We start from the raw sequence: 23,164 nt of genomic DNA on the forward strand, positions 1-23,164 counted from the left end.
TACTCGGGACACTGCAAGATAGACTAGATTCGACCATTCGATGCGATTATCAACCATCCAAACAATTGTGTCCGTGATGGTTAGTCCCTGCGAGGAATGTATTGTTGTTGCGTATCCTAGCGTCCACGGGGATTTATCAGCACGTAGCGCGTCCTCGACGACACCGATATCAACGAGCACGATATCATTCAGCACGAGAATTTGTTTTTTTGTCCCCGACGCTGTCGGGGCTGGAATTTCAACTTCAATGTTCTGCCGCCGTGTGTCCGCGGGTCTATAACATAACGGCACTGGACGCGTTGGAAACTTTTCCTTATGCAACGCAAACAACTTCCGCTGAAGTGTGTCTCTGACTATCTTTCTACTCGCTACAATCAAATCGTTTGGTCTCCATGTTTCCCAGAATTCATTTAACGGCGTTTCCGGAATCACCTCGCGAATTATTTCACATTGAATTTTATCCGGCTGTAATCTGATTAGTTTTTTAACCTCGCGCAGTTGTTCATCAAGTGCTCGGTAATCAGTATCGGTTTCTTCATAATAGTCTACGAACCCGCTCAACCAATCATGTGGACCCTCGCCGACAAATGGTGGTGGTTGGCCATGGTCCCCACACATGATTACCGCTGTATTCGCGCGCAGCAACCACTCAAGAAACATTTGTAAAGTATCTAACGAAACAGTACATATCTCATCCCAGATGATAATGTCGGGAATAAATTTTTCACCCATTCGATCAGGAGTCCACTCACCGCCGCTGTATCGAAAAAAGCTGTGATAAGTAACGGCGTCAACATTTCGTTGTTTTATCTCTCGCGCTAGTCTATGGGTCGGTGTAAGCACGATTATACTTGCCCGCGTACGAAATAATTCAATTGCCCGAGTCGTCTTTCCTGACCCGCCACAGCCGCTTAAATAAACTGTTTTGTGTCTACAAATTGGATCAGAACACGATGGTGCATTAGACCATTCTGACAATTTATCACCGCGTAAGTAGTTGTTCTCAACGGTGACATCTGCTGACGGGGAATAATCGCGTCGTATTTCATTTTTAATTCTCCATGTACCCCAACTCTCGTCCGGACTAGTAAACTCGGCTACGTTTTCCTTATACGCTACGTCAACATAAAACGAATCAACGGCTACTCTAACCGCGGTATCGGGGAATCTATTTATCATCGAGAATAAATTTATGCAAGCATAACCCAGCATAGACGCCCTCAAATGTGGATACGCCGGGCTGTCTCCGTCGCTGTAGGTAACAACTGTACCCAACCTCGTTCCATTGGACAAGAAAGCTGTTTTGCAGTTCACGTATCTATTTTTTGCCACTGCGTCCTTGATTACGAAATCATATTCTGCGTCATCTATAATCAGCCGTGAGCAATATCGTTTGTAGTCGTGGTTTTTTCCACCTTGTGTGAACTTACCAATTATTCTTCTACCGAGATCTTTTGCCTCGCGGTTTCGTTGGTTAAATATCCTCCTGGACCATTCGATGATATATTCCTCGTCGGCATCAATGTTTTTTCTGGACTCGTCAATTATGCTATCTAGACGCTCCGGTTCTGGTAACCAGACTTCAGTCTGCGCCCGGTATGATATAATTGCGTCACTGACAATCAACGAAACTAGCATGCTACAATCAATCATATACCGTAGCAGCGCTATTGGCAACCACTTCTTTTCAGCCATGTGTCTACCGATCCAAATATAGCAACAGCGATGGAGTCCTGCCGCGAATTCAAATGATACTATGCGAGCGAATCCCGTTAAATCAAAATCAGGCAGTGGTCCATTAATAGCAACACGAGTCATTTCATGACTGGGGTGTCCAAATCGTTTGAAATACTCAGCGGCGGATCCATACCCGAGAAAACTCGCTGGATAACAGGCAACCATATCAACCGAGATCATAGCGTCGCGGCTGTATTCAGTGTTCCATAGTCCACCGTGATAGTATTCCAAACAACTGGATTGTACATCCGGCAGAAATTCCTTGCGTGTTGGTCTCCACGCATTTTTCCTTGCTGCAACATGAGCTACAACCGATGGAATCGTAAAACAATTTGTTAGCAGTTGTTCATCATGCTCTTCAAATTCCATGGCGGTTTTTTTCATCCTGTTGTGAAATGCTTCAGTGCGATATAATTCGCCGTTTGGTCTTACAAACTGATCAAAGGTATCCGCATCGTTTTCAGCGCTGCGAAGTAACCACACTGATACAGGGTCGTTTTTACACAAGTAGGCAATAGCATCAAATAGTTTCCTCTCCGCGAGAAAACCATCCCTGGAGAATTGTTCTCCCAGGAATTCTTCGGGTATATACTTTACTGTTCTATCCCGTGGAAATATTGTGATCGCGGGCGTCCATGCGTGTTCGTTATGATCAATAATTTTGATTGGGGCTCCCTTCGATTTATACTTTGATTCGTATAATACTTCACCGGTTATCGTCGTAACGGTTATTGGAAATCTCAGCGATGTTTCTAATCTCGCTATGTCGCTAATGGTTGCTCCACGCTCTTTTACGGTTAGTTCCCACTGGTTGATTTTGCTACGTCGTAAATCAGTCAATTTGTTTCCTCGACATGCATTTGTAAAATGCTCTATTATTCGTTCTGCTACACAATTTATCCCCGTTGACTGTTTCATCGGTTTCAGTTTTCCGATATCAGGTTTCTTATTTAACGGGTATATTCCACAAACAACTGCTGTTTCAGGATACGCTCGTTCATAGTATGGTCTGTCAATTCCGGTTAACAACCCCGGCTTGGAGTCGCGGCTGACAGTGACTGTTTTCTTGTCGCTGAAAACTGGTTCAAATTTATCACGTATGATCCAATCGCCTGATTCCACCCGGACAATGAATTTTACTCTGAAGAAATACCTTTTACCGTCAAGTTGTGATATTATCGTTGCTGCGCGGTTGTCGTTCATGGTAGCATCAACAACACCATCAATTCGAAATGTTGACCAACTATGAGATGCACCATCACGTTTGAATTCATTGATACAATCGCGTATTTTACTCAACAGGGTTTTATCGTTTATTAACGCTTTTGGTGTGTCCTTGAGGACTCTATCGAGATTGAACTTAATATTTTTCCAGGGCTTAATTACTGCTAATCTCTCAAACTCATCCATATAATTAAAACAAGTATTTAAATAAAAGAATATAGTATAATGAATAAATGCAAATGGTTGATGATTGGGTCGACAACCCCGTGCAATAAATCATGCAGAGGTGAATTCTGCGGGTATCATTTATAAAGCGTTCGTAATGGCTCTCTTGGCCCCCTCCCGTGCTTGGTTTGCCACGTTGGTGTAAGAGGAAAATCGCAGTTGTGTATCAATTGTGGCGGAAAGCGATACAGAGAGTTAAAGCGTTATTACGATAAACGAATAAAAAACGCCGTCATCGACCCCACCGCCGACTCAGTCAAGGACAAAATCATCAAAACTCCTCAAGACTACATTGAAAGGTTTATAATTAAACCAAATAATGAATTAGACAAGTAGTATTATTATACAAATGGACCAAGAGTTCAGACCTCACCCTGTGTTTGTTAATTACGAGACATCTCGCGACGGCATTGTTAGAAACCGCAGACTGAAGAAGCCGGTTGGATGGAAAAATAATCAGGGGTATTTGATGTTTGGTGTCGGAAAAAAGAAGTATTTTGTTCATAGGGCGGTATTTGAAGCATTTAACGGATTAATCGAGAATGGGCTTGTTATTGATCATATTAATAATAATAAGACTGATAATTCTCTTACAAACTTGCAAGCTATCTCGCAAAGTCAAAATACCAAAAAAGGGGAAACTGGTAAATACTCAAAGAAAGCAAAACCCGTAAAGTCATTTGATACAACAACTCACGAGGAAAAAATATTTCAGTCGATGAATGAGGCAGGAAAATATTTTGACATTTGTATCGCCTCAATACGAAGAGTAGCAGAACGAGTATATCAAACAGCGATCTCAAAAAGGACCGGACACAGAATTCGATTTTCATATATAACATCAAAGGGAGATAACTCGTTTTGTGATAGCGTCGCATGACAAGAGTTATGTCCCTTGAAGTCCAATTAATGTTGCGATTAATTAATCATTTTACGATGAAAACTAATGAAATACACGCTGTTATCTAACAGCTGTATTCTTTTTTTTAATGTTTTATTTGAGTATTTGGTTTCATTTAAATGCCGTGAAACACCATTAATAAGTATTTAAGGATTCAACGATTCAAGGGAATTCAAATTAACACACACCTTGTGACTGACGCCGCTGTATTAGTCACTTTATATATAAGATGACTCGTTATAAGCCTGGGGCTTTCGAAAGCCAATTCAACTAATCAAAACTAACCCACGCTCTTGACCCGGGCTTGTGGTTGTCTTTTGTTCACAATCATGCAACCGGGTTAATTTAATTGGGTTGCTTTTGATTGGTTGAATTGGCCGTAGAGTTCCGCCCCGCCGTTTTATGTTTGTGCTGTCTTGTGCCGTCCCATCATCCATCAATCATTTCATTGTAAATATATTTATCCTTAATTAAGTACATGTAGTGATGTCCCCCCAAGCATATCTTCTGGGCGGTCTACGATGACGTTTGTCACCCTAGGCCTCCCTCCCGGAGATGTATGTTTGGGGTTCCAAGATGTGAATGTCCTTAATTAAGTATATGTGTATGCCTGTAATCTGCCACAACACTCGAGTGGAGATTTACGGCATTGTACTGTCCATGTATGCCTGTAATCTGCCACAACACTCGAGTGGAGATTTACGGCATTGTACTGTCCATACAAAAAACGGGGTCAAAAATGACCCCCAATAATTTTATTAAACTTAAATTTTATTAAATTTTAACTTAAATTTTATTAAAATTTTTGATATTAGAAATAAGATGTTTATAAGAATATGGATTCCAAGACATCAATAATATATTAACTGAGATTTCAAAATTAAAAAATCAAGGAATTGAATTATCTGATGGTCTCGACAGTGAAAAAATATTATCCGATTATGAGATTATTAACGAACAGTCGAAACGGGGGCGTTTTACCCTGGCCCGCGAGTACTTTTTTATAAAACGATTACAACATACGATTAATGAGAACCTGTACCACAATGACGCAAATGCATTCATTGGACTATTCACTGCCGTTGAAATAATACGAAAAAAACTCGGACGTGTTTATGAACGACGCCGGGAGATTTCTAGTAAGATCAAAAACATTAGAAGGATTATAGACGAAAACTCCGTGGAGCCCCCGATGGTACACTCGGCGGAAAATTAGAAAATTGCGGATCAATTTACAATAATGGTAGGTGAATCACTTACTACTCGGCTAGCCAGAGAGCGGCTAGCAGCGCTTAAAAAGTTTATACCGTTACGAGACAGAGTGAGAGAGAAACTTCAAACGCGACAACAAATGCAAACCGATTTTACTGTTGGAAGCGAACAACTCTTTGCCCCGGTAACTAAAGCGACTAAGGATGTTACAGCGGCAACTGTACCCGTTCTTGGTGCGCTTGAAAAGATAGCGGCAGAGACAAAACAAACAAAAAGGTCCTTAGAAACACTCCCTGCAAAAATAGCGGCTGCTACAACACGGAGGCCACCACCACTCGCTATAACCGAACCACAAGAACCTTATGTTACAATGGCCGACGAGGAAGAATTAGGTGCTACTGCGAAAGAACCAGAAGAAGAAATACCCGAAGAAACACCCGAAGAAACATCGAAAGAAAAAAAGAAAGAGGGAAATATACCCCGTAATGTTCTTAAAAAGTCCGCAATAGATCAAATTAGAGACATCGACGACGATGAAGAATTAGTTAATTTTGTTGCTACAACATCAACTAAGAGCATTCGAGATGAGTATATCAATGAAGGTTACAAGAAAAAAATAACCTCGACGGAGAACTGGGCAAGAATAGTGTATTTAGCGAGTAAACATAAAGAAGCATTATCACATCGTGGTGATCCCGATTACGATGAATTCCTCGAGAAAGTTAAGAGTAGAACACCAAAAAAAGGAAAAGGATACCCTGTTGGTAAAGAATCCTACGGCGTTACCTGCCCTAATAGTGTTCTCAGTGATATATCACGGCTAGAGGTACTAATTGGAGGAAAACGAGCCGGAAATAACTCTACGGAAATAATCAATGAGGCCGCTGATATTTGCAAGCGGTTATTTGCAGGCGGTATTATGGACATTAATGCATATCGAACGCTCATAGACGAACTCGTGGATGATTAATTGGAAAACTGGTGTTTTTAATAAGGATGATCATACACTACAACCATGATAAACCAGTACTCGTCTACGTGGTAAACTCGCGATTGCCTGTTTACCGCGCGTACTATGGAGATGGTCTCGGTAGCACCATTGCGGGGTTATTTACAAGAATGGCTCCAAAAGTAGCGCCGTTAGCCAAACAATTAGGAATGAAGGCTATTGATGTTATTCGTGATAAGGGTATTAGTGCCATTGGAGATGTTGCCGGAAAGGCGCTTTCAGCCGCGCGGGACAAACTAATGTCATTGGTGAAATCTAAGAGATTCTCAAAAAGAAAACAGAAACCACCGGTAATGCCATCAACGACAGTGATGCCTGCAAATGTCAGTAAAGTAATAAATAACGCCGTGGAAGAAAAATTAGAGTCGTTGGCGGCGACTCCGTCGTTGGCGACTTCGCCATCCGCCGATGCGGCAACCAACGCGCTCATGAACGCGATAGCGGGAAGTGGTCTACGACGAAAAAATCGCAATTGAAAACATCAACATGATAAATAATAGAATGTTTGCGCGTACCGCTGATCCCGCGTTTGATATGGACGCCCCAGTACGCAGGGATGATTCTGTCCGTGATTATCAATTTTATTCTTATTATGCAGCGCAACCTGACCTACGATCGCGAATTGAACTTCAAGTCCAAGACACCAGTAAATACTTTCTGCCGTGTGAAGCGTTTATCGAAATCGAGGGAGAACTCGTGACAAATGCCGCCGATAATGCACCATACGCAGATGACCATCGTGTTCGAGTTGGCTTCGTCAACAACGGTATCATGGCGTTATTTGAGAGCGCCAGATATCTTATTGACGGGCGAGAAATTGAATCAATAGAACGCGAGGTTGATGTTGCAACAACGATAATTGGGTTGGCGAGATACTCGGATGATTATACAAGATCGGCAGGCCCATCTATGATGTTTGCGAAGGACACCACCAATAACGCTGACCATCTTCAGTACATCAACGTGCTGGTGGAAAGAGATACCGCAACTGACCCACAGGCTGAAGCAGCCAATCCAGACCGCAGAGCAAGACCAGGCGCTAATTTCAATATTATAAAAAGCACCAACAATGATTACAATCTAGGATTCGCAGCACGAGTAGGAATGTTGCAAGGACCACGCCGACAGTTTTCATGCGCGATTCCACTCCATCACATATTTGGATTCTGCAGAAATGTCAGAAAAGTTGTCTATGGGGCTAAGCATACAATCGCGCTGACGCGAAGGGGCGATGATAACAATGCAATATGGCGTGCTGCTGGCGTCGCTGCCGGTAAAGTCATTTTAACTAAAATGGCATTGTGGATGCAGGTGCTGACTCCATCAGTTACCACGGAAGCACGATTGTTAGCATTTATGGAACAGGGAGGGAAATCGTTGTTGAGTTGGCTAGCGGTAACAACTGATGCTAAAGAGGATAACGTCGCCGATACGTTTACATGGCACCTAGCATCAAAACAGGGTGTTTCAGCCCCGCGTCATATATTCATAGCGCTACAGAATAGGGAACGATTGGGTAGTCAAGAACGCAGCCATATGATATTTGATCAATTAGGAGTCAGGGATGTTTCGCTGAGAATAAACGGACAACAGGAACCATCCGAGGATATACAGCTTAATTACGGCGACAACCATATCGCACGTGTGTACCATCGATTGCTGTCGTATATGGGTCGTGATCAAAACGTCGACACTGGTTTGCAAATATCACAACTTGATTTTAAAAACCTGTATCCGATTTATTATTTTTCGCTGGAACATCTTGATTTAACGAGACAATCCGTCGTTGATATACACTTCCGAGCTCATATAGCCCCGGGTAATGTTAATTATAGAGCGGTTGCTGTCATTCTCAGCGATAAATCAATGCTGCTAGAAGGTGTTGGTGGACGAATGAGAATCGTTGATGCGCCAGTGGAAAACATGTAATTGAAAGCACAAAACGCGTTTACAATAAAATGTCGTATAGTGTCGTCAGTGTAGAGTTGACTGATGGTCAAGTCAAGAAATTACGATCAAAGTCGGCTAAACAATGCGGGACCACAATAACGCTGAAGCCGTCACAGATGGCGGGTGGTAATCATAAGATATCGTTGACGGCGCGTCAAATAAAACATTTCAATGATGCGATGAAGAATAAAAAGGGTGTTCAAATAGATTTTTCAGCCGCAGCAATTAAAAACATGGAAAAGACCGGTGGGATATTTCCGCTGTTAGCTGCGATTCCAGCGTTGATTGCCGCGGCCGCACCAGCAGTGGCTAAGGCGGCGGCGTTGGGGGCCGTTGGTACCGCGGCGGGAATGGCATTAAAGAAGGCAACCGGGAAAGGCTACAAAAAAAAACGACCCGTGGCCGGAAAGGGTCTAAGACTACCGGGAACCCCGTATTCATGGTATTCGGGAAAGGGTCTAAGACTACCGGGAACCGTTTATTGACTCGGGAGTCAATGACTCCTGAGTCTATGACTCCAATGTCTAATTTTGATTTAATAGACGCCGCAAACGCGCTAGCGATAAAAAACTTCAGAGGTGTTTTTATGAGGGATCAATTACCGGCGGCCCCAAGGAATACTGAAACAGGCATAATTAACCTCGATGGATCCTCCGGAGCGGGAACTCATTGGGTTGCATACGCGATTGATCCGCGTGCAATCGTCTATTTTGATTCATACGGGTTAGCCCCGCCGAAAGAGTTCATGCGGTATATCCGGGCGTGTTCAGCCCGGGCGTGTTCAGCCCCGGTTTTTTATTCCACGCTGCCAACACAGCAATTGAGTGACCCGCCGATATGTGGCCGTGAGGTATTGAACGTACTCGTGGCGATTTCATCATCGCGGAAACCACCTCATGTGGTTGTAAACGAATACACTAGTGGGGTCGTAGAAGCTCAACGGATTTTAGAGAATAACATTTACAATAATAATGATTGATATCTGGGGGCGACCGGTTTCGGCGCTGAAAGAATCCACGGAAACGGCCGCCGCCGACATAAAAAAACTAATTGAGGATGAAATCGCTGATATGTTGAATCTAACAAGTATTGACCCGGGCGAAATAGTTGTATTTCAAGACCGCCAGGGTAAATTGAAATCCGGTAATGTGTCACTGAATGACGTTTTATTACGACAGCGTGATACCGACGAGGGCGCTATCGCGTTGTATACCGGCGACGGACGAATCAAACAAGGTGAACACATATCGATGGTGACGGATAGGGTAACATTAGTCCAGGACGGTTTTACAAGGTTAGATAGATCGGTGACCGAACTTGACGCGCAGGTGAAAAAATCTGTCGCCGAGGTGAAAAAATCTGTCACCAATATACAACTCACTACCGCTAGTTTTTTTGGGACCCCGACGGTAACCGAACCAAATCTTGCAACAATAAAAAATAATATTTTGGAGTTTACGACGCTGTCGGGCCAATTTTACACGTTACGAAAAAATGTTAACAGGATCGATGACAACTTTGATAAATTCCTTGGTAAAAAAAATACCAAGCCGGATGAAATCACAATAACTATAAATGATATCACTGCGTATGGACAGGAAATAGAAACAATCAAAACTGATGTTGCAACAAACAAAAAGAGTGTAGACGCGCATGAACGGGAAATAGAAATAATCGGCGCTAATGTTGCAACGATCATAAATAATATGGACGCGCATACACAGGAAATAGGAACAATCAAAACTGATATTGAAGCGAACAAAAAAAATGTAGACGCGTATTGGCGGGGAATAGGATTAATCAAAACTGATGTTGCAGCGAACAAAAAAGGTATAGACGTGCATACATATGAAATAGGAACAATCAAACTTGATGTTGCAGCGAACAAAAAAAGTATAACCGAGAATACACGGGAAATAGGAACAATCAAAACTAATGTTGTAACGATCATAAATAATGTAGACGCGCATGGACAGAGAATAGAAACAATTAACACTAATGCTATAGCGAGCAAAAAAAGTATAGACGTGCATGAAGGGGAAATAGAAGTACTCAAAATTAATGTTATAGCGAACAAAAAAAGTATAGACACGCATATACAGGAAATAAATACACTCATTACTAAGGTTGCAGCGAACAAAAAAGATGTGGACACGCATATACAGGAAATAGGAACGATTAAAACTGATGTTGAAGCGATTAAAGACGGACTACCGAGAGTAGCAGAGCAATTCGAAAAAATAAAAATCCCTCATGAGAACATCATCAACACAGTATACACAATTCGGCATGGATCATTCGATTGGACTCCTACACAGAATACAGTAAATATTACCGCAACTGTTAAGGGCATTTATCGATTGACACTGGTTTCAATGATGCAGTTTAATATATTATCGTCGAGTTCATCCGGGTTTAACAATACAATATCAACAATTATAGACAAGAACGCAACTGAAAAGTTTACAATTTATGCCGTTGATAGAAATCTAGCCGGGGCAAACATTACATGGTATGTGGAATTTGTAGCGAATCTAAGTAATTAAAAACACTAGCTCTTTTAAAATAAAAATGACCACCAAGGAAATTGAATCAGAGGTATCACCGACGTCACATCAATATCGATTCGATACCGCAAAAGAATTCTCCGCGAACTTAAAAACGCTTTCCGAACAATACCGTGCAAAAATAAAAAAATACCGTCGTAAAATAACCGCCATCGACGCGGTCGTGTACTCGGTGTCGGGTATAGTAGCTGGCACCGGTGTTATTTTATCCACGGTGACCACGATAGCCCCGATCGCTGTTCCAATCGCTGTCTCCGCGATGACAACAGTTGCTGGAGTCGCCAACGCAATCACTAGAAAGATATCATCGTGTTTTCAGAAAAAACTCAACGAGTATACAGTAAAACATCAAATAGTATCCGACGCATACTCGAAATTATCCGGGTTGATCTCGTTGTCGATTGATAATTTGTTCGTATCCGATGTTGAATTCTCCACGATGGTCCAGTTGTATAGCTCCGCGATGTCAAAAATCGAGGATTTTTAACTGGAAGCCGGAACCACCTGGTTGCTGAAATTAGACACTAAAGACAACGAATAATAATGTCGCTGAACCCCGAAGGGTTTCAATTACTTCAGCGGATCGCGGAGAACACCACTCCGGTACAAACAAATATGATATCAATAACGTCAACGAAACCCGAATTCAGTGTGAACTTCCCGTCGCCGGTTCCAGTGAAGGAAATAGCGCTGGCAAAATTGCGAGTATATCACAGTTGGCCTAATATCCGAGCGGACGCATTTAACGGACAACAACCTAATAACTCGCTGGTTTTTGCACGGAGAAATAAACCCGATGGGACCCCAAACTGGGAGGAGGTTACAATACCAACTGGGTCATACCAAATAGAGCAAATCAATAAAGAATTTCAACGCAGGATAAAATCGATCACAGGAAAGGAATCAAAAATCGCTATTACGGTTCATGAACCGACGTTATCGTCGACGATTGAAATAAGCACACCGGGGTATATGGTTGATATCTATAACAGTTCAATAAGAACCATACTAGGTTGGCCTAAGAATCCATCTTATGAAAACCCCGAGGGCAAACAATCGTATCATGAGATTAATCCCAGTTATCGAGATGTTTTGTTTGTTATGAAAAACTCGTCACCCCCCGACTGGTTTACATTTCAAGACAGGAATACCATGTATTGGTATTTTAGGTACGATAAAACTCCTGGATCGACCATCAATGCCGAAGTTAATTTAAATGATATCGATAGGTTTTTTATCGAGATTAATCGTATTTACGAATCACAACTAGAACAGCTACGGGAAACAAAAGCACAAAAACACGTTGAGGTGTTAAATCAACTTATATCAGACATGGAATATATCAATGAACGAATCGTCGGGGTAATATCCACTAGCAGAATTGATAATAAACAAAAATTCCTAACCGAGTATAATATCGCAGAAGCCGATTTACCCGATTTTAAGTTTCCAAGATACAACACGCCAGAACTAAGAAAGTCTCTTAATAATTTTATCGGTCCATCAACTTATATCCTCAGACACGATAACGGGGATGATGGTAGGCATATTGCTCCATACAACGTAAATATCGCATCGGTGATAGCAATCAATCTAGTGTGTGATGTTATCGAAGGGAGTTACCAGGTAGATACCAATCAATCAAATCAAGCTCAACAGGGATATATCCTTTATTCATTTTCACCAACAGGCCCTCCGGGATTTTTAATCGTTGAGAATCCGATTAATCCGGTCTATATGCGATGCCATGATCGGTTTTTAACGAGAATTAATTTTAAACTCACCGATCAGTCAAATAACCTAATTGATCTACAAGAGGAGGAGTTAGTGATCACTCTGTTTGTAAGATCATAAAGATTTTCATTGTAAATAACCACTTAGCAGCAGGGGGGGCGATGACATCGACGCGGTCGTCGATGTGCTTACCGGACGCTGACGACGCTGGGGATCGGCGCGCAGAAGGTGTTAATTAAACCAAATGACGATTGGACGATCCCCCAACGACGTCGTTTTTTTTTTACCAGGCGCTGACGACACTAGATCGTTGAGTGCAGAAAGTAATAATTAAGCAAAATAACGATTGGACAAAATGTCCGATTCGCCCCCTCTGCTCCAAAGGATGGTCGCCTGGAAAAAAGTGATAGCAGACAACCTTAATAACAATAATACCTGTAGGGAAGGTCAATGATGCCATGTCCAGGTAGAATCTTTGAAGCATGGTGTTCCAAGGCTAAGAATGCAATGATAAAGGAAACTCACTTGTATGTACCAGAAATGACAGAATTTTACATATGTAAGGAGTTTCTTAAAGGCATAAAGACATGCACACATAAAAATAATGTAGCCTGAATATACCTTGTGAAATCACATAGGCTACCCATGTGAGTGACTAAGTGCTCCATAAATAAGATATAATGCTTATGCAGATAAATATCACTCGAGTGTCGCCTACAGAAATATCCCGTGTATAGAAAGCTGACATGTACTTGTCCAACCAGAGCAGAAGCAATACAAAAATATACATGAGTGTATACATTACTACTAAAAACAAATTTAACATAAAAGGGAACTGAGGCACAGTTACAGGTAAGTACAAAATAGGTGGAACAATATCCATTATGAGGCAATTACCTGTAGGAAAAAAGACCCACAGACTGCCTGTACAAGTAAAAACACTGAAGTTGGCACATGGATGCTATGAATGCCTTGGAATAGAAACTCACTGATATGTACATGTTCATAATGGAATTACTCATATATTAGGAGTTTATGTTTTGTTTTGGATTTTGTTATAAGTGCTAGAAATCTGCACATCCAAAATAATTATGGCCTATTGCCTCATTGAACCTGTCAAATCTTCATGAAGGTAAAACTGTTTCCATTGGATCAAAACTGTCTGAAGACGAAATAGAAAGTCAATACAAATTTAAATCATTGAAAATCTCTAATACTGTATTGCCATTGTGTCAGAACCCACGTGTTTGAGAAACAATAGCCCTTATGTTGTTATGCAACAAAACTTGTGTCAGAGGTTCAACAACGCATTTCTAGCACATCTTGCAGGCAGAGAACAGGCAACGAATGGTCTGCAATGTATAGCCAATTAAAGCTGTATATAGATATGCACTGTGAACATTATGCATGATAAATTTCTTCGAATCGATCCACAAGCCAAAAGAATATACATGCACAACTGGTACTTTTACTTTCAACAACTTGTAATATTTTCTCCTATCCTTTCAAACATAAGATTTCAAATCTATGTAAAATTTGCCATCACAATGGTTGATCTATGTGGCTGTACCTGGTATAGTGGATGAGGTTTTCAAGCTGTGTATTTCTGTACATCAAATACGTAATTTAATTCCTCCTCATACTCAACAAGTTTGATCTGGATTGATGCTACTTATATCAATGGTGTAATCACTGTGTGTAGATTGGATTAAATCCCAAACAGTCCTTAAAGTTCTAAATGTATGAAGATCCAACTGAATTCCCATCATATTCCAAATAAATTCCGATATGGAATATGTAAATGTGCCTTTAGTCTTGAATATGCTTATTTGCCAGTGGCCTGGATTATGACGATTTATTAACAGTCGTTTGATGAGTCACAATAATATAATCCAAAAATGTTCTTGTCAGAATTCACTATAATTTCAAATTAATGTTCCAGTCCAAGAATATTATTCAGCACTTTGTAATTCCAGTGTATAATAATATAAATAAAAAAAATCTGCCCAAATGAAAAACTGAACACAACAATAAGACTGAATCTGCTTCAACATGTTAAGGCAAGATCAAGTAATCATTAGATAAAAAAGACTATACAGATCTCTACTTGACCTTGGTCACAATTATCATTTTCTGAAAATACTATGTCACTTAATTTAATTTTCTATTCAGGAGGATTCTGCGGTCAGAATCAAAACTGAATCTTTTAACTCAAATTCAGGTAAACTTGTTTACATGAATAATAATCTGAATATTAAATCCACAATCATACAGATATGTATTCTGTTGTTTACAAAATAAATGCCCCTGGTTAGGTTCACAGTGAACTTGATTTTGGACAAGGACAAGTAATAAATACAATTAATGTGTATAATATATACTCAATGAGAATAACCAGCAAATAATATAAATTAAATTTACATAACACTACCCATTCTCTCTAATCTGGGTGACAAACAACAATCGTTGTCGAACAGGAACAAGATCCTGAGATCCCCATTTATTTCAGAGGGATATTAATGAAACTGAAGCCACACAAGAGCAGTTTATATGTGAAATATGGGGTCCTTATGATTATATCAGTTCATTTGGAACATTCTATACCTTTGGACTTTTGATTTAGGATTATTGGGATTTAATATACATTACTGTGTCTTTTGAATTTTCACTTTGTATTCTAGGAAAATAAATTGTTGCATTTTACTCAGAAAGCTGTTTTCACTTCTTTTCTTTTACATTGTTAATAACACTATACATGGTGGCCAGTGTATTTGGAGGAGGAAGAACCCGGGGAAAATTCCACTGGAAGAAACACAGACCCATGAGAAGTTATTAGTAAAAGAAAGACCCTTAGACCACTCTGCCAACTGAGGCCCCATATGTGTTTGTCATTTGTAAAGCCAAGCACCGTAGACCACTCAGCCATTTGGGGCCTCCATATGTGTGTAAGGGTAAGTGGTTTTTAGACCACTTGGCCCCCTGGAACCTCTATATTTGTTTGCCATATATGAAGGTGAGCACCTTAGATCACTCAGTCACCTGAGGCCTCCATATGTGTTTGCCATCTGTAAAGGTAAGAGCCTTAGACCACTTGGCCACAAGGCCCCCATATAATAACAAGCTGGTTACTATCATATGTATAGTACACGTGTATAAGGAAATTGTCATCAACTATATGATCCCGTGCTTTTAACTTGCTATAACAGAGACCAGCACCAATTTTCACTGTTCCAAAAGGTTAGTGGCAGCTGGGTTCTAGTGTTTCATCGGCAAAATCACCAACATAGGGATAGTGGATTGCATTAATTTTGAGCCCTGTACTGCATGGCAGGTATGTTGGATGTCAGAAAAAATCTTGAGTTCAGCACCCCATATCAGTATGACCCACATTTCAGGAGAAGCTGAAATCACATTTTCAAAAATGCAACAGTGGTCCTGGATGCCAAACTGGCACCACTGTCCTTTAGAACCATGTACATGTGATAATTACAAGCTTTTTGGTGAAAACCCGACGCTGACAAAACATTCAGAAAATCTCATAATTCACATTATATATAAATATGTAAATGTCGCACTCATGATAACTCCCATCAAGCATTTGCTCAAACGGAATTCATAATTTTCTTGCAAATCCATTTTCATAATAAAAGCTACCCAGTCTGTAAGTGCTTGTTGTCCAGAAACCATGAGTTGTTCACATTAGATGTCAAGAGAATGTCAGACAAATCCAGAGTAAATTGGAAAATTCAGAGATATCCAGAAAATCCAGAGATATCCAGAAAATCCAGAGCAAACTCTACCAAGTTCATAGTTATTACATAGTTATGTAAACTGCCAATAATTTGAACAGCAAAGATCAAATATACTCCATAATGTGTCTGACACTTCACTTTCAAGAACGATGATTGAATTGTCAGGTTTACAGTGGTGTGTGACCTTATTTGAGGGGTAATCCTTTCTAAAGGGTGGATCACAGAAATGTCAATGATATATATAAAAAGTAATAAAGGCCAAATTAAATATTTTATATGTAATATACAATCACATGCATGTTATAGAACCAATCGACAGAACTTCTAATAATTTTATTTAAATTATAAAAAATCATCAATCATGGTGCAAAACCATTTGAAAACTCTGTCAATAAAATTGGGGTACAAACATGTGGCTTTATTACCATTCTTTTTTCCTCATTACTGCAAAATATATAATTTATGATCATTTTGTCTATGTAATAATCATAGAACTCTTTTTTTTCTCAGCTGAATTGCTTTCAATTCAATCATCTGGAAAGTATTAGGGTTATTAATACAATCAGTTGTCTTTGATTCCAATGGAATACAATAGGGTTACTGATGCAACCAGATGAACTTGATTCTAATGGAAACCAGAAGGTTATTTATAAAATATGCTGAATTTGATTCCAATGTAAGCTAACACATTATTGATACAATCAGTTGAATCTGATTATAATGAATACAATAGAGTTATTGATTATTAGTAACCATCAATTGTATTTGATTCCAGTTGTCTTTGATTCAAATGGAAAACAATAGGGTTATTGATACAATTAGTTGTCTTTGATTCCAATGGAAAACAATAGGGTTAATGATACAAACAGTTGTCTTTGATTCCAATGGAAAACAATAGGGTTATTGGTACAATCAGCTGTATTTGATTCCAATGGAAAACAATAGGGTTAATGATACAATTAGTTGTCTTTGATTCAAATGGAAAACAATAGGGTTATTGGTACAAACAGTTGTCTTTGATTCCAATGGAAAACAATAGGGTTATTTGTACAATCAGCTGTATTTGATTCCAATGGAAAACAATAGGGTTAATGATACAATTAGTTGTCTTTGATTCAAATGGAAAACAATAGGGTTAATGATACAATCAGTTGTCTTTGATTCTAATGGAAAACAATAGGGTTATTGGTACAATCAGCTGTATTTGATTCCAGTGGAAAACAATAGGGTTATTGGTACAAACAGTTGTCTTTGATTCCAATGGAAAACAATAGGGTTATTGGTACAATCAGCTGTATTTGATTCCAATGGAAAACAATAGGGTTATTGATACAATTAGTTGTCTTTGATTCAAATGGAAAACAATAGGGTTAATGATACAATCAGTTGTATTGAATTCCATGGAATAACATAGGTTACTGATACAATCATTTGTATTTTATTCCATGGAACACAACAGGGTTAATGATACAATCATCTGCATTTGATTCCATGGAATACAACAGGCTTAATAATGCAATCATTTGGAAAACAGTAGGATTATTGATACAATCAGTTGTATTCGAATCCAATGGAAAACAGTAGGATTATTAATACAATCAGCTGTATTTGAGTCCAATGGAAAACAGTAGGATTATTGATACAATCAGTTGTATTCGAGTCCAATGGAAAACAGTAGGATTATTGATACAATCAGTTGTATTTGATTCCAGTGGAAAACAGTAGGATTATTGATACAATTAGTTGTATTTGTTCAAATGGAAAACAGTAGGATTACTGATACAATTAGTGGTATTTGTTCCAATGGAAAACAGTAGGATTACTGATACAATCAGTTGTATTTGAGTCCAATGGAAAACAGTAGAATTATTGATACAATCAGTTGTATTTGAGTCCAATGGAAAACAGTAGGATTATTGATACAATCAGTTGTATTTGAGTCCAATGGAAAACAGCAGGATTACTGATACAATCAGCTGTATTTGATTCCATGGAACACAACAGGGTTAATGATACAATCATCATTATTTGATTCCATGGAATACAACAGGCTTAATAATGCAATCATTTGGAAAACAGTAGGATTATTGATACAATCAGTTGTATTTGAGTCCAATGGAAAACAATAGGGTTATTGATACAATCAGCTGTATTTGAGTCCAATAATTTCTAAATAATCATTACATCTTTTCCTTTATGTAAATCAACCAGAATTATCACATTACAGAATTAGATTCACATTACAGGTTGGATTCACATTACATAATTAGATTCACATTACAGAATTAGACTCGGATTACAGAATTTGATTCACATTAATCACATTACAGAATTAGACTCACATTACAGAATTAGATTCACATTACAGAATTAGACTCACATTACAGAATTTGATACACATTACATAATTTGATACACATTACAGAATTAGACTCACATTACAGAATTAGATTCACATTCACATTACAGAATTTGATTCACATTACAGAATTAGACTCACATTAAAGAATTAGATTCACATTACAGATTTAGACTCACATTACAGAATTTGATTCACATTACAGATTTATACTCACATTACAGAATTTGATTTACATTACAGATTTAGACTCACATTACAGAATTTGATTCACATTACAGAATTAGATTCACATTACAGAATTTGATACACATTACAGAATTAGACTTACATTACAGATTGGATTCACATATTATTTCTTGACAAGGATCTCAATTTGTTTACAAAATATTATAATAAACTTTAAGCTAACTTACAAATAAACTTTTGTCTATACAGTCCTACCAACTTATATCGACATCACTTATGTCGACAAGCCACCTATTTTGACAAAAAAGAAAAGTTTCGGTCCCTTGGTCTACTATTACCACCAAAATTATCATGCTTATGTTGACGTCGAGATAACAATAAACGTACATGTTGACAGAAGCCCTCGGTCCCAGCTTGAACAAATCCTTTGTTTTCTAATCATTTATGTCGACATGCTGCCTGTTCCAACCCATACTTTGTTCAACAATTAGTTGATCTTGCCGACAGACTTTAATTTTCCTGCCTAATCATTCATGTTGGCAAGCAGCCAGTTCCAACCTCTACTTTATTCAACAATTAGTTGATCTGGTTGTGATGCTTTAATGTCATGTTGGATAAAAAAACAGGCTTCTGTTTGGTCCTATAAAGTTGGCCTCTCATGGTGAATTAAATAAAAGCAATGAAATCTGATCAATTCTTGCATTTACCAAAGTGATTGGTGATTAAAACAAGTTAATTGTGCTGTGAAAGTTTCCTTTTTAACTTTATTTAGCATGTGTCAATGTATACAATATTATGCCTTCATTAATCATATCAGCCACATATCTCTCGTTCACTTTTGTTACTTTTCATGATGACTTCTGTAACTAAATACATGTACTGACAAACCAAATTGTTGACAGGTTTTCATTTCCCTGTGAATAGCCCCATCCCCTTGGTAGCCTCAATAAGATGGGAACAGACTGACCAAAATCTAGGCCAATTTAAGTACATGTACTTGAAGCATGTAAATAACAACTATGCCACCATGTTCTAATGCCAACACTGAATATCGTAGTGAACATTTTTCATATCAGGATGTGACCGAATTAATATTTTATTGTGGAATTTGTTACACAAAGGTAACCAAAATGTAATTTGTCAATATACAAGTGTATTTTACAGTCTGATTTTGTCTTCATGTACTAAAAATTTCCATTGTTTGTTTTTTCAAAGTGTAAATGCTACTCACTGACGATAGGTCACCCCTTTAACTTGTGTATCTTTTTTTCATCTGCCTATGTTGACAATATTTCCTAGGGCCTGCGGATGTCGACATAAACGGTTAGGACTGTATACTGTAACTCAAAGTGTAATGTAAAAACTGACTTTATGGACATGTCCAAAAAATAATGAATGTATATGAAACAACAAATGGGAATTTAAGTGCAATGTTCTGACAAATGTCATTATTAGATCACCAACAATTACTAACGAAAATGGAAAAATTATGTATTGAAAAAGTAGAGAGACTTGGCACCAGATTCTTAACATATTTTGGAGCATCAAATTCCAAACTTAGTTTAAAAGTCCAAATCAAAATAGGATATTTTGAGTAAATCTATTTGCAGAAAATGATTCCTAGGAGATGATGCCATGATTTTGCAATACACTTAGAAGGTGATGCTGTATCCCCACACTTTGAAGCAACACCCAAAGGCTACGAGATGATGCAATATTCTCTTGGAACTTGATGAAATGTGTACTGTGTGGCAATGGCTTAATGTAGCCTAGGGACCTTAAATATGAAACTGACTTTTGTGTGCATATTTTGCAACCACTTAGTAAACATATCCTTTTTTATATTAACTATGCATGCCGGTGAGTAAATGCCAAATTTACAAGGGTTGTTTCCTTCATATGGTATTACATTATGCTGCTTTTCAGCACTGGCAATAGCTTGGAATAGGGGGTACAAGCACAAAACGATTTGAAGGTGATAACACTGACACACATAGTTGAGATTTGGCACCAATACAGCCAAAATATGTACCTTGAGCATATGAAAAACAAATTAATTATGCTATGTAATTGCCCACATCATCAAACAACCTCTGTTACAATGCAAAATTTTCATACTTTGTGATTTGTCTCAAGTCTGAGCCCAGGTACAGCTTGAAGATGAACATTATTTATATGATACAGCAAAACCTGTCTTGTGAGACCACTGCTATGAAAGACCACCTGTCTTGAGCGACCAGGTTCCCTTCACACATATTTATTCGTTACATAGTGTTATGACCTGGCATGAGAGACCACCTGTCTTGAGCAAACATTATTTTCTGACAAAAGGGGTGGTCTTTCAAGACAGGTTCTACTGTATTAATTTGGTACAACCCCTATATGTGTAGTATTCAAATAAAATCATACTTAGGTTTTGTAATGGATGACCAGCTAGTAGTGCTACTATAAAAACCTGCTGAAAGAAAATCCATAATGAACAAAAGGCTAACTTTGGGTTTTATATTGCTACAAATATTTGAAACAATGAAAATTTGACCTCAGATTCTGATTCCAATTTTAAACTTCAGCTTGATAACTGCAATAAGAAAGTCACATACATATGAAAACCCTGCATTGTAAGCCACTGACTTTGCAGGTGAAAAAGCTATGCTACCCAGCTTCCCCATTTATATCGGCCATAATATATTTAATTGGAATATTTTGCTGAAATGTTGCATGCAGCCATCATTTAAATATATGTACACTTGGGAATAAATCTCCAGGTATGTCTTTGTTATTGACAAAAAAACTCTACAAACTCCTAACTTCACAGTACATTAATTTGTGTAAAACGGTTCCCACCAGCATCTTCTTCTGGTACATGGAGGCAACTGATGAAGCATACAGAGTGTGACCTGCATCCGAATACAGTTCTGTCACAAATGTCACATGGTTAGTGCTGTTAGTGTATAGATACAAAACCTGCAAGCATAAAATAAAATAAATAAGTAACGATATTTAATTTACATTCATAAATAAATATAAATTCAGCTGTTTTAATATAGTAAATATAAGTTGTTCCATTCACTCCAATTCATGGTTTCAGAAATATCTGTTTCACATTTGCAATTTTGATATTGTCTAATTACATAAGTTATATCAATCCTTTACTCTGAATGACCAAATAGGAAAACTAAAAGTTAATTATAAAATTGTGAAAACAGTAAAACAGAAATTCCGTTAAGACAATCAATCCACAAGACTCAATAATTTTTGTTCTTTTTGTGAATCTTGAATCTCAATTTTTCAGTCAGCAGGAAAAATATAATTACCACTTTATGGCTAGATTTGTTACATGCAACTGCAATTAGCACAGGGTTTATTCACAGTACCATATATACTTGTTTACAAGTCGAGTAAAACAGCCAACAACACAGACCCGGAACTTACATGCCATAATGTGCCAGCAGGATTATGGTCTCTGTGATTACTCCTAATAAACCTGATCTGCCAGGCACATTATGGGTCAGTGCAGTTTGCAGTTGGACCTGATGCATAAAGCATCAATGCACTTGATTCTTCCAACAATGGATTATTGTTCAAATGTAAGTGAAACTGTGCTAAATCTGAGCCTGACAGGATTAATAAACTTCAGAAATGAGCAGCACATGTAATTTTAGATGCATCTATTGATCATCCCATAAAAGCATTATTTACATAACTCAAATGGTTCACAATATATGACAGGACAGATTTTCACAAGGCAGTTCTTATATATACTTCTTGATGGAACTGCACCAGAGTATCTTCAGGACTTAATCAGGCCTTTTTCAACACAATACCAGTTGAGATCAATATCACATGGAAACCTAGCACCAAAACCAAGAACAGAGCAATTTAAAAAGAGCTTCCAATACTCTGGAAACGTTCTGTGGAACAAGCTTCCACTACATGTAAAATCTGCTGAAAATATTATTAGAGTATTTAAGAAGAGATATCATGAGCATGTATGTGCTTCTAATAGATAATGGAATTTAGTATTTTAATACTAAACATTTTAAAATGAACAGTAATTATTGCTATCTTCATATAATGTGCATTGTTATACTCTCCTTAAGAGGGCCTCAAGGGAGAACAGTCCTTGACTAATGAGTCACCCTCAATAAATAAAGCATTATTATTATTATTATTAAGCAAGTACATATGGTAAATAAAGTATACCCATTCTACTCATAATACAGTCCCATTCTTTCCTTTTCCCTGCATTTATTTTTATAACCCCATCGAAAACAAATTCATGACTTCATGAACAATCATGAACTG

General features: G+C 38.3%; 1 protein-coding gene across 4 annotated transcripts in view; it reads right to left on the minus strand.

Moving 5' to 3' along the window:
- Positions 1-20,277: 20,277 nt before the first annotated feature.
- LOC149789888 (serum paraoxonase/arylesterase 2-like) overlaps positions 20,278-23,164 on the minus strand; it is a 48,378-nt gene continuing 45,491 nt past the window's right edge. For all 4 annotated transcript variants that reach the window (XM_089971953.1, XM_089971954.1, XM_089971952.1 and 1 more), the window contains one exon: positions 20,278-21,823. In XM_089971953.1, the coding sequence (XP_089828079.1) occupies positions 21,653-21,823 (171 nt within the window). In that variant the 3' untranslated portion in view covers positions 20,278-21,652. The remainder of the gene's footprint in view (positions 21,824-23,164) is intronic.

This window comes from Sinohyriopsis cumingii, chromosome 10 (assembly GCF_028554795.1).
Source record: "Sinohyriopsis cumingii isolate HCF-2022 chromosome 10, ASM2855479v2, whole genome shotgun sequence".
Classification (NCBI taxonomy): Eukaryota; Metazoa; Mollusca; class Bivalvia; order Unionida; family Unionidae; genus Sinohyriopsis; species Sinohyriopsis cumingii.